The following is a 12,750-nucleotide window of genomic DNA, read 5'->3' as shown; positions in this document are numbered from 1 at the left end:
AAGCCTCTCTTTTCTAGTTACCCAATTGTTCAAAAGGATAGTGGGAATTATTATATATAATCAGTTCATATATAACTTTTTGCAATTGATTATTGTGGTTCTCAGTTGCAATACACACAGGAAGATGTTTCCAGGGAAACTGAGTGAATGATGGGCATGCTAAAAGACAAAACATGAAAGCCATTTTGACAATACAAGTTGGATTGGATAACTATTGGATAATATTTTCGTTGAAGTAAATTGCATCCCATACAAATTCTTAACAACAGTACTGAAGTAAATGGGGTGGGAAAACTTGTATTTCTCAGTTTTCGGTTTTGCTGTTGTTCTTCCAGTTTTGATATAAGTTAATGTGTTAACTTAATATTCACACATCACATCACTGAAATACAGCCATGGGTGGTATGGAGAGTGGCAGCCAGATGCACAGTACACTGCAGCTTCTTGGAGGGGATGATACTCTGCTGCTACTTGTTTTTTAAGCACGTCAGAGGTGTAATATCTAAGATTGTAAAATATTTAGAAACATAATGGAAGAGAGAGAGTCTGGTTCTGCTTAGTGCTTATGTGTAGGTGAGCGAGGAAAAGGGAGTACATAAGGTCTTCTGATCCCTCCAATTCCCCAGCATAAGCAGCAGGGCACCCTTCCTGCCTCACAGATGCTAAGAGTTATGCCCAACTATTACCCCAGCACTCTAGTGGACATACTTTGCATGCTCAAAGAATCATGGTCAGCCGTTTAGAGGTGTGTCCACGCCTCCTGCTTGGAACGCTGCAAGCTAGGACATATGATATGCTTCTTTTTAAAGGAGTCTTAAATATTGCCTGGCAGTACATTACGGTGCTTTGGCCTGAACCATCCTGGTATCTAAAAGCAAGATAGTTCTGTATTAGATCTGCTCAGAAAAATGTCTACTGAATTTTTCTGTTGGAAAATGCAAGTTCTTTGAAATTTGAAATGTTACATGAGAACATGTAATATTGGCATTTTGGTGTGTTTCTACTTCTTTGTTTCATTTTCATTTTGTTTTGACTTTTATACTTACAATTATTTTATATATTTGAATATCATATTTAATATTTTGTATTTTGACATTGAAATGTTTCAATGTTTTAATTGTACTAGAAATTTCAAATTTTCATTCTGATTTGAAATGAAAACAGATTACTAAAATTTGGAAATTCCTACCAGCGGCGGTTCCAGGCACCAGCGCTCCAAGCGCGTGCCTGGGGCGGCAAAAAAGCTAGAGCCTCCCTTGATTCCCACAGTATGGAATTTCCAATTTCTGACCCACTCTACACAATATTAGGACTGTAGTTAGTACTACACTGGTCTTCGTCCTCTCTCTGGCCCCCTCCTCCTCACTTCTTCCTCAAAACATAGTGCCCTCAGGTAAGGGCTGGATTTTGCCTCATAATTTATCATACTTCTTCTTTTACCATAATGATTCAGCTCCCTGCAATAAATACTTCAAAGACCAGATTGTGCCTTCTACTGAATGTGTTCCACTTGGATATGTATTTGTAATAAATGAAGGTGTTCAGAGAAGCAATGTATGATAAAAGGGCAAAGTTCTTTCTAAGCTATGCGGTCTGCCCTTTTCTCTTTCTCCCACTAAATGTCTGTTATTTGATACTGGCTCTGGACTTTGTGGAAATTTTTCTAAATATTGCATGAGTTTTAAGATATGCAGTCTTATTAAGGTCAGTGGAGTTACAAAGATAAACTGTTACAGATCTTTCAGAAAACAGTTACCTCAGTGACTGACTATATTTCAAAATCTTTGTACATGCTTTCATGCACACTGTACTGCAATTTTTTCCTGTGTTTTAGATTTTTAATTTGAAAAGGGATATAAACTGATGGCAAGCAAGAGAGTAGAAAATAAACTTGTGTGGAATTGAATACATCCCTTATACCAGGCCTGCACAACTCATAAAGTGGCGAGGGCCACATTACTCCAAAGAAAACAGCTGAGGGCCAAAACCCTCTGGCCCCACAGAAACACCTCCCCCCAGGACCTCTCGGCCTGCGGAAACACCCCGCCCCAGCACTGCTGAGCCCTGCAGAAACAAACCCTCCTTTCCCAGCGCCGCCCCAGCAAAACAGCTGTGGGCCTAAAAGGAAGGTTGGGGGTGGGGAGGTGATACTTGATTTTAAATCAACCAGGGGCTCCCAGCTGAAGAGGTGACTGGGAGCCCTCAAGGGCAAATTAAAGGGCCCAGGGCTCCGGCGGCTGGGGGAACCCGGAACTTTGCGGGGCTGGGGCAGGGATTTAAAGGGCCCAGAGCTCCAGCTGCTGAGGGGAGCCCGAGCTCTTTAAATCCCAGCCCCAGCCCTGCCGCTGGAGCCGTGGCCGGAATTCAAAGGGCTCTGGGCTGCCTGCAGCTGCGGGGAGCCCTGAGCCCTTTAAATCTCAGCCGCTGCCGGGATTCAAAGGGCTCTGGGCTGCCCATGACGGTGGGAAGCCCTGAGCCCTTTAAATCTCAGCTGCGTCGGGAATCTCTGCAGGCAGCCCAGAGCCCTTTGAGTCCCAACCGCGGCTGGGATTTAAAGGGCTCAGGGCTCCCCGCCGCTGCCAGCAGCCCAGAGCCCTTTGAATCCCAGCGGCGGGCTGCACAGTGAGCGTCCGCAGGCCACATGTTGTGCAGGCCTGCCTTATACCAACTCTGTGGGAAGGTCTTGTAATATAATTAGTTTGTGCTATTTTGAATGGAGCTGTTTCTGTACATTTATAAAAACACTTTTTCCTTTTAAGATCATTTAAGGCAAATGTTTTTGAAAATGTGTGGAAAATCCTTTACTATAAATCCGTATGTCTGTTATGATGCTCTTTAAAGATTCTTGAGGTTGTCTTTACATTCTTTTCTAGGTAAAGGCAAACGTACACAGCCCCACTGGTCTTCCCCAGAAGGAACAAAACAGTCTAAACTCTGTCTCTACAATAGCCTTACTCGCAACAAGGTGAATGAAGGGAAAAACTGCAGGGTTTTCTGTAGAGATACAAATATAATTGACTGATGACATTTTTTTTAAATGGTTTTCATATCTATTCACAAGTTTCTGTGGCATATTAAAATAGATGTATTATTTTGCTGAATCTTATTAAATATGTTCCAAAGACACCTAGTTTAATCAAATATGTCTGTAAACATAAAAAGTGCTATGATATTCCAGGTATAATATATGACTGCAGCCTTCCATCACCCAAGAGCCCATAACATAGCATACACAAAACCGAACCAAATTGGAATTTGTCTTGTTAGGACTTGTCTACATGAGAAAGTTTGACCAGTTTTGATGTAACAGCTCCATCTGGACACTGTTGTTCTAGTATGAGTAGCTTTTTGGTTTATTAGGTTTTAAGCTAAAGAAACATTATTTAGCACCATAAGCTAAATCAAAAAAAGCCACTCTTTTATATGGGAATAAGAGCATCTAAACTGAGAGTTATACTAGTGTAACTATATTGATTTAAATTCTCACCTCAGGTTACACCGAAAAAAGTCTCCATGTAAACTAGGACTTGCTCTCCCCTTTGCACATATGGGTAATATCTGCTAAGGGTTAAATGAAGATCTGACCCATCTGGCTGTCTAGACTTTACTATCACATGCAGCTAATGGAAAAAACACGAATTATGTTATCTTTTTTTTCTATGGTGAAGTTAGCATTCTTTTCTTACAGTAAAACTGAGAGAGTAATTGTTGTGTTATAATCCAGATTCATATAATCACATTTGCTTGACATGCCTGTGCTCCTGATGTTGCTGCTCTGAGACCATATATCTTCAATTTCTTCTGCTCACTGTACCTTCTTTTCCGTTTAAGGATGTATTTCAGCCCCAGAATGGCAAAAAAGTGACATGGTATTGCTGTGGCCCAACAGTATATGATGCTTCTCACATGGGACATGCCAGGTACCACAGAGTTTCTTCCTTGGATAAAAGCTAACAGTTTATGTTGTAAGCAACTAAATAACAAAGCTGAAAATCCCTAGGAATATGTCAAGCCAACTACAGTGAGTTAGACATACTGCTAGACAACAACTCGGGTACTCTAAGATGGAAAAAGAAAATTACCATTTATATTTATCTTGCAATGAAAAGCCTGTTTGTAGTGGGGGGAAAGTTAATGTTGCTATGGGAACTTCAGCTGGGAATTTACTGATACTATAGGATTTAAAATCTCATTCACTGCTGTATTAACATAGTTCTTGCATATACTATATGTGTATATGAGGTATCCACTAAGTAAAAGTAAGTTCTTCCTTTTGAATTTTTTTTTTAGGTCATACATCTCATTTGATATCCTGAGAAAAGTGTTGAGGGATTACTTTAAATATGATGTCTTCTACTGTATAAATATTACAGATATTGATGATAAGGTAAAGTGTTTTTAAAGGTGCATCTAAACGACAATAAGTTGACCAAGTCCAGGGATTCAGAATCAGTATGCATACAGTGTGTTTTATCAGTTTGGTAAGGCTAGACACCTAAACTAATAACTTCAATTGCACTATGTAGCCTGATTCTAATCTCTGTGACAAAGACATTGATTTTCAGTCACTAGACCTAATTCAGTTTTAGTATACTGGCTAGGCTTTAGCAAAACCTCTAGTAATTTAGATTCATGCTGCTTTTGTGTATAAGTAGGCTTGGCAGAATTCAATGTTTGTATATAATTTCAGTGAATAGTATCTGTTTATTTTTAAACATTTTTTCCTTTTTTATCACATTTTACGTTTTTACAGTTGTACAGAATTGTGAGTTTGAAGCATTTTAAATTTTTTTATTGATTTTTTTCTTTTAATTTTCAGTTGTGGGAAGGGGTGAGCCAGACAATGAGGGGTGGTCAGGCAAGAATTATTTAATGACAGTAAATGTTGAAATTCAGAAAATTGAAGCTTTATAGCCATTAAAACCAAAATTATCAACTTCAGATGTCAAAATATATAAAAGTAAATACTCTTAAATCAAATTCTAAGTTCTCAGGCAGCACTTTTCTTACTTTGCTTATCTTTAAAAACTGTTGATTATCATGGATGGAAATATTTTGTCAGTTTCTGTGTGCATGGTGAAATCAACTAGTACCAACATCTACCGATTTAAAAATCTAATCCTTCCAAGATGATGTATAAATGAATGTGGTTATAGACAATTAAGATTCTGTCCTTTTTACAAAGGTAACTTATTTTATTGGTTATTAATGTATTTAATTTCATGATCGCTTTATTTGATGTGCGTCAGTGGTGTTAATTAGATACGTAATTCTTGTAGTATGTTGAATTTAGAAGGGTATTAAGTATGTAGTAGGAAAATACTTTATTTGGACTTTTTCTGCCCTTTTTAGGAATATGTTTTAATATTCTTGCCTTGTAGATCATCAAGAGAGCAAGACAAAATTATCTTTTTGAACAATATAGAGAGAAGAAGCCACCTGCAGTCCAGCTATTTGAAGATGTTCGAATTGCTTCAAAGGTGAGCTCATAGTTTTCCTCTGCTAGTAACTTAGACTCTGATTCAGTAAGGTACTTTAAGCACGTGGGGAGTTTCATTGACTTATGTAGGACTGCTCATGTGCTTAAAATTAGGCATTTGCTTAGAGTACCTTGCTGAATGAGGGCCATCCACAGGAAAACTTCTGATACTGTATTACTGGAAATAAAAAGCCATCTTCACATCTGTAGAATTTTTGACCATTTTTTAAATACCCGCAAGACTTTTCTGATGCATTAGGCATAAAATTGCATGTGCAAAATGCATGCCTAATTTTGTCCCCAGACAATTAATCTGTATGTATATATGTACTATTTTGAGGACAATTCAGATGTTTGCTGCAATATTACTTCAGCTTCTGACAAATAAAACACAAATTTAAGGAAAGACCACATATGAAAAGTATTTATGTAAACTTTCTTTATGCAGTAAGTTTGAACATGAATTACGCTGCCTACTGTGCCATTGACAGCATCGTTAAAACTGGTGCCCTTATTATTGCTCCTGTACTGATGTTGAGGAGTACATTATTCTCTGAATAGTCTCATAAATTTCAATCTGACTGCATGTGGGGAACATACTACTCATCTCAAGTAAGAAATTATGTGCTTAGAACATATTTTACACGAGGAGTATACAGCTGTTGAATAAGCTGTGCTTGCAGCACACCAGAACATGAAGAAAGTGCCTATAGTTCTGTCATCCAGTTAAAGTTATTGGATGGATTTTTTTTTTCTTTTTACTGTACATTATTTCATGAACATTTCTTAATGTAGCCTTTTTCAGCTGTGTTAAATGACACCACTGATCCAGATAAAAAGCAGATGCTGGAAAGAATTCAGAATGCAGTGAAGTCTGCTGTGGAACATCTAGAAGAAGCTGTGCAAAAGAAACTTCCCGGAGAAGAGATCAACAAACATGCTGAGGTCAATATGAATTGATTTTAAATCTCATTGGCTTGTAACAGTTTTCTAAAACATGTTTTATAAATGGTCTGAGAATTTCCCAATACTTAACATTCAACGTGGTAAAACTGTATCACTGAGCTCAGTTAAGTAGTTTTCGTATGCCACTCAGAGCAGTCTCAGACGTTGCAGAACCTCCTCATGATCTTTTTTGATAGCTGCTATTTCCAGTTTTCCGTAAAGGATTTTTTCCCCTACAATAACAGACTCATATATCTTTAGCCTTCTTTCATGGAATTTCTGTCTTGGGAAGGGATTCATGCCATAACTGGTTATACATAAGGATCTGTCCACAGTGCATATGCAGATATCTATGACAGTTTTATTGCTGTGCTGCTCAAGTATTTTATGCCCCTTGTTCACCGAATTGATGTTTCCAAATTATTTCAAAAATATCTGTCCTCTGGATGAGGGCCTGAGCCAAAGCCCATTAAAATAAATGGAAAGATTGCTATTGACCTCACTGTCCTTTGAATAAGCTCCAGTAAACACAATAGATATTGTAACTAACTTCTCTTAGTAGTTAGAGTCCTGAATGGTATTGCCTCTCTTTCAAGCTGTTTGGTGCAATAACTATTGGGGGCACAGACTGTGGGCTCCCTGCCTTTGTGAAATGAATCCTTTTTGGTCCAACTTATGTAGAGTTCATCCAGCCACTAAAAGATGGGTGCCTTTTATAAATGTTTTTGTTTTTAAAAACAAATCTATTATGTCACCAAAGTACGCATTCTTTTTAAGCTGATTCTATATATGTATTCTCAAAATGTATGGTATAATTAGAGTGTTAATGGAAAATTAAATAGAAAATAGCCTGAATGATATTTAGGGTTCACCTTTTTTTTTACTGAATTATCTTTATTCATTTACATGATATTTCTCTTGATCTTCAGCAAAATGCAAATCCCTCAGCTCTTCTCTGTATCTTTTATCAGAACACCATTGAGACTCTCCAGATGTAAATTATGTTCCCATCTTCTATTCACTCCAAGCACATGGAAGCTACATGGCTGCAAAGAATTATAGGTGCAAGAATATTCATGCCCAGGCGAATTAACAGTGTGAAAACATATTTTCCATTAAACAGCATTACAGTCTAGGCTCATAAATAAGACTTTTTCTAGATTTGTATTGCACTGAACTGTTATGTATATAATTTTCTTTTCGTAGAAATTGTTGGAAGAAGCAAAAGATGTGCTGTCTGAGTGGCTAGACACCAAGTTTGGCAATCAGGTGACTGACAACTCCATATTCTCTAACCTCCCCAAGTTCTGGGAAGAGGAGTATCATAAAGATATGGAAGCCCTCAATGTAAGTAAACAAGCTGTTCCATCTTCTGAACTTTGTAAGTGCCAAGCATGTGTATTGCTGGCTGCACCCTTAGAAGGCCCTGAAGTAAAATTCAATAACTCAGTTGTAATTGAAGACCTTAGCCCACCACCTTATTGATAATCTTTAACCTGCAATGAACCGGTAGCTATTAAATCAGCACCTTAAGACCCTGCTGTCCTCTTCTCATCAGTGTAGCCGCCCTGCAACTGATCATGTTAACAGTAGTTTCTGCCATCTGGAGATCAGGCACTTCGTACTGCATAGCTATACCCCATCCCTTCCCCTTGACATGAACTGGGCAAACACATCGGGGTGGGTGTCTCATTCCCTTACTCATTAATAAGGTCTATTTTCCTTCCTCCAATGTTGCTAATTACTGCCTTTCTCCATACTGTTGTCCCAGGCTGAGTCTGGAATTTGAGGTACAGTACATGGCTAGGGTCACTAACTGCACCACCAGGGGTCCTGCTAACAAACATCAGCATTTAGCATGACAGACCACCGGGTGCCTAAGAAATTCTAACTAGCTCAATGGTGGCAATAAACAAGCCCACCCTGAGAATTTTATATCTGAATGCTGTTGCCTATATGGAGGTTCAGATAACTGAAAGCTATTTTTCTGTGTGGCAGGCAGCTTAGCAACTTGGTGCGGAATAATTCCTGCACAGCCATAGATTCCACAGATTGAACAACTTTCATCTCCTGCAGCAGCCAGACCTTTAGTAACTTGGCTGATGGGATAAGAAGCTTGGAAAAGAGGTCCAGTAGCTCTTTCAAGTCCCAGAGTAGGAAACTAGGAATTAGAACGTCTGTGTTCATTTGAGCAAGTCACTTAACTGCCTCAGTTTTTCCATCTTATAAAATAGTTATTACCTATCTCACAAGGATGATGCGGTTTAATTGAGATTCTGGCATGAAAAGTGGTATGAAATGCAATTGGTATAAATGCCAATTTATCTTTATCTATAGGTGTTACCTCCTGATGTCTTAACTCGGGTCAGCGAATATGTACCGGAAATTGTGGCATTTGTTCAAAAGATTGTGGATAATGGTTATGGGTAAGTGCCGTTATGGGTTCTGTGGAACATTACAGAACTATCACTGCAATTGTTGTGTAACAAAGCAAAGCTCTAATACTGAAATAATAGTTCTACAATATACAGTGGAGCTATCTTACTCTGTTTATGTAAGCAATGGTACAAAAGACTGCATTCAAGCAGCGTTTCTTTGGGATAAAAATAATCAGCTTGTTCCTTCACACCCAGGAAATAATCTCAAACCTGATTTTAAAAATATTTGTTACTGTGGTTTTCATGTTCTTTTACAAACAGAGACTTCACATCATAAAAATATAGGGTGAAGTTACAGCCATTACCATTAATCAATGGTAAAACTCTGACTTAACAGGACCAGGATTTTACCCACAGTGTTAGGCAACAATTTTCAGAAATGGAAGTATAAAATAGTAGGCCACTAAATCTTCATTTAGGCACCCAAGTAGAAGTGACTTGATTTTTTTTCACATGTGCAGATCTGTTTCTCCCACTGACTTCCCCAACTCTTGCTGTTGCTTAGTACCTTTTGAAAATCAAGCCACATCTATATAGGTGCCTAAATATCCAGGCATCCCAACTTAACATTTTTTCTGTTTGTAGCTTAAGCAGGTTCAGATTTACTGTATGATAGGATTTTCATCACAAAAACATCTTACCTTTGAAGAGTTTAAAAAGCAGTGATTTTTTTTTTTCTAGAACAGCAGGGAAAATTCATACCCAATGGCAGTTTGAGCCACAGTGTATCTAATATACATATGCTCAAAACCTGCATTTTATGCCTATGCTCAAGCCATAGGTCTGCTGGAAAACTGGCCCTGTGCTCTGAGTGCTGCACACTCCTAGTGGTTTTGAAACAGAGAAGGAGGGAAAAAATCCTAAGGATGACCCAGTAAAGCCAATGCAAAATAAATTGGCCAAATAGAGGAGGACAAAATTGATTGGAAAATAAATGAGAGACAAGATAGGTAAGATAATATCTTTTAATGGACCCAAAGAGCTCAGCGTTGCTCGAAAGCTTGTCTCTGTCTCTTCCACCAACAGAAGTCGGTCTAGTAAAAGGAATCTTACCCACGTTCTCTCTCAAATATCCTGGGACCAACACAGTTATAACAACACTGCAAACAATCTGGAAAATAAATGTAACTTGTAATTGTTACGTTATTACAGACAATCAAAAGATGGGAGGAAATGTTAACCTTTATAAAGGAGAAATATCTAATAGTGTCCTTTTTATATCTTGCTAAAATATTTATTTAACAAATTAATTTTAATTGGCTTTCCTATTTACCCTGGCTTTTTACAGTTTTTACCTAAAGTTTTTACCATGCGCTTTAACAACTTGAGACCAAATTCTATCATCCTTACTCATGTTGAACATACTCCTCAAGTAGTCCTGCTGAAGATCTTGTATAGGGTGGCTAGAGATGCCTGTTGCTGAGTTTTGGTTTTATATTGATAAAGCTTTTGTTAAATTCTTTTAACCCTCTAGTTATGTATCAAATGGGTCTGTCTACTTTGATACAATGAAGTTTGATGCCACTGAGAAACACTCCTATGCTAAGTTGGTTCCTGAAGCTGTAGGTGATCAGAAAGCTCTTCAGGAGGGTGAAGGTAATAAAATCAATATTCACTTAAGTTACTATCAACATGCACAACGTTAGTCATTCCCATTGACTCGGTTCAGGCGTATTAGCATAATGGAAACCTTTTGTAGTCACCACATTGCACTTCTTTTATTTTTGGAGTCACAAATGAGTAGGGTTGGGCTGGAAACCGTTTTCCTGTCTTGCAAACAGTTTTAAGATTTTGAAACAAATTTTTGTCCCAAGTCAGGACAAGAAGTCAATCTGAAAAAATGTTACCAACTAAAAATCTGAAAGGAAAAAAAAAATCAGTTTGCGTCAGTCAAAACATTTCAATTTCAACCACTTTTTATATTCTAAAAAATTATTCTAGCTTAAATTTTGAAACAAAAAGTCATTTTGAATTGGGAAACCAGAATCTTTCATTCTATGTTGAAATAGGGTGTTTCAACAACTATGAAACTTTTTTTTCCAACAATTTTGAGTCTAGAAATTTGTGAAGATTGACCCTTTCCTGCAAAAAGTTTTGGTTTCAACTAATCAGAATTTTTTGATGTAAAAACATTTAGTTAAACAATTCCCAATCAGCTCTACAAATTAGCAGTTTTCCTGAAATCAGTGACCAGCAATGAGGTTGGATCAGCTCTTGTTACAACTTGCCTGCTTCAAATGTAAATTACTTTTATATATTGAGAACTGTCCTTAGCATTGTAAATATTCATGTTACTGTGCTGAGCTAAATGGGTGCAGCCCTCCTTTTTAATTAAAACTTGTGGTAGAGGGTAATGCCAAAATTTGCAACAAAGCACGATGCCCGTGAGGAAATTAATCATTCTATTTTCAGTGCAAGGTTTTAATGGTCTTCAATAGATAGTACATGGGGTCACACATTGAATGATAAGGATAAAAACAAATATTGAATAGCTACACATTCAGTGATTACCATCCATCCTGTGTCCTCTCCTGAATAAGACAGAGATGCTATGGAAAAAATAGTATGTGATCATGTAATGAAAGAACAGATCATAATGCATATGCAAAAGGGACCTGAATTAAGGTTGCCCAGACCTTTATTCTGGCATTTTCTAACTTCCAACTGCTTGAATTTGCAACCTTAACATTTTGTGTATGTGTGTTGGGGGTTGTAATACTGTAATTATGCATGCTGAGAAAGTAGTAGTTGAATCACATATTTCAGGGCTTAAGAAGCTTCACAACTGACACTTTTGTTGGTAGTCTCAGGAGTGACGAAGGATTAATCAAGAAGCAAAGGATTACTATTGTCAACTGTAAATTTTTAGTCTGGTGGGGGTTTTTTTGCATTGAAAGTTACAACAGAGCCGGCGTAGGTAATGCTAATGTTTAAAGAAAGTGTAAATGTGTACAAAGTTTTCTCCATTGACAGGTGACCTCAGTATCTCAGCTGATCGTTTGAGTGAGAAACGTTCCCCGAATGATTTTGCTTTGTGGAAATCCTCCAAACCAGGAGAGCCTTCATGGGACTCCCCTTGGGGAAAGGTAAGGATCAGCGTGTTCAAACCACACACGTAATACAGAAGCTAATCATTCTACAACTTATGAATATCCTCTGTACTATCCTGTACAACAAATGATCCAGCCTCATCTTGCATTTAATGAAGTCTAGATTGCAATAATACTTTGTTCAGTAGCATTGCTGTGTTCATTTAATAATATCCTATACAGTGTAGTTAGCCAGTTATTAGACACTTCTCAAACAGAAGTGTGCGTGCAGAAATTTTGTCTGTTAAATCATTATTATCAATGTACCTCTAGACATGGGAATCTTTCTACCTTGTCCACTTTCCCATTATTATCCTCCCAAAGTTTCAATTTGATATTCTGTGCTCAAATCAAAATGCCTGTTGGAATGAATGGGGAGAAGGTTCCACTCATTTGAAAGTAGTTTGCATAAGAATGAATGCCTCATTTTAAGGCAAGGGTTCCAAGACTTACAACCCCTTGAATAAATGCAGATTTCCCTTGTGACGTTAAGAAAGACAAATCTGTTACCTGAATGCAATACTTTATTTTGAAAGTATTAGAGGGCCCAGGACTGTGTTCTGTGTATTCATCTCGTCATAGATGCACTTGGGATGTATGATTTATCACCGTATGGAAGATTTTGAAATTCAACACTATTCTTGTGTCGTATCAAGAATGATAATTAAAAATTCTTCTTCGAGTGCTTGCTCATATCCATTCCAGTTAGGTGTGCGCGCGCCGCATGCACGTTCGTCGGAGAAACTTTTACCCTAGCAACACTCGGCGGGCCAGCAGGTCGCCCCCTGGAGTGGCGCCG

At 37.9% G+C, this 12,750-nt stretch overlaps 1 protein-coding gene across 1 annotated transcript in view; it reads left to right on the top strand.

The window, feature by feature from the left end:
- CARS1 (cysteinyl-tRNA synthetase 1) overlaps nt 1-12,750 on the top strand; it is a 57,009-nt gene that overhangs the window by 14,101 nt on the left and 30,158 nt on the right. The window contains 9 exon segments of the mRNA XM_075065103.1: nt 2,874-2,965; nt 3,832-3,920; nt 4,291-4,387; nt 5,382-5,480; nt 6,275-6,424; nt 7,631-7,771; nt 8,762-8,850; nt 10,337-10,458; nt 11,836-11,948. Coding sequence (XP_074921204.1) covers nt 2,874-2,965; nt 3,832-3,920; nt 4,291-4,387; nt 5,382-5,480; nt 6,275-6,424; nt 7,631-7,771; nt 8,762-8,850; nt 10,337-10,458; nt 11,836-11,948 — 992 coding nt within the window.

This window comes from Chelonoidis abingdonii, chromosome 4, assembly GCF_003597395.2.
Source record: "Chelonoidis abingdonii isolate Lonesome George chromosome 4, CheloAbing_2.0, whole genome shotgun sequence".
Lineage (NCBI taxonomy): Eukaryota > Metazoa > Chordata > Testudines > Testudinidae > Chelonoidis > Chelonoidis abingdonii.
Note: the sequence above shows the minus strand (reverse complement) of the source record. Positions and strands in the feature narration are given on the sequence as shown.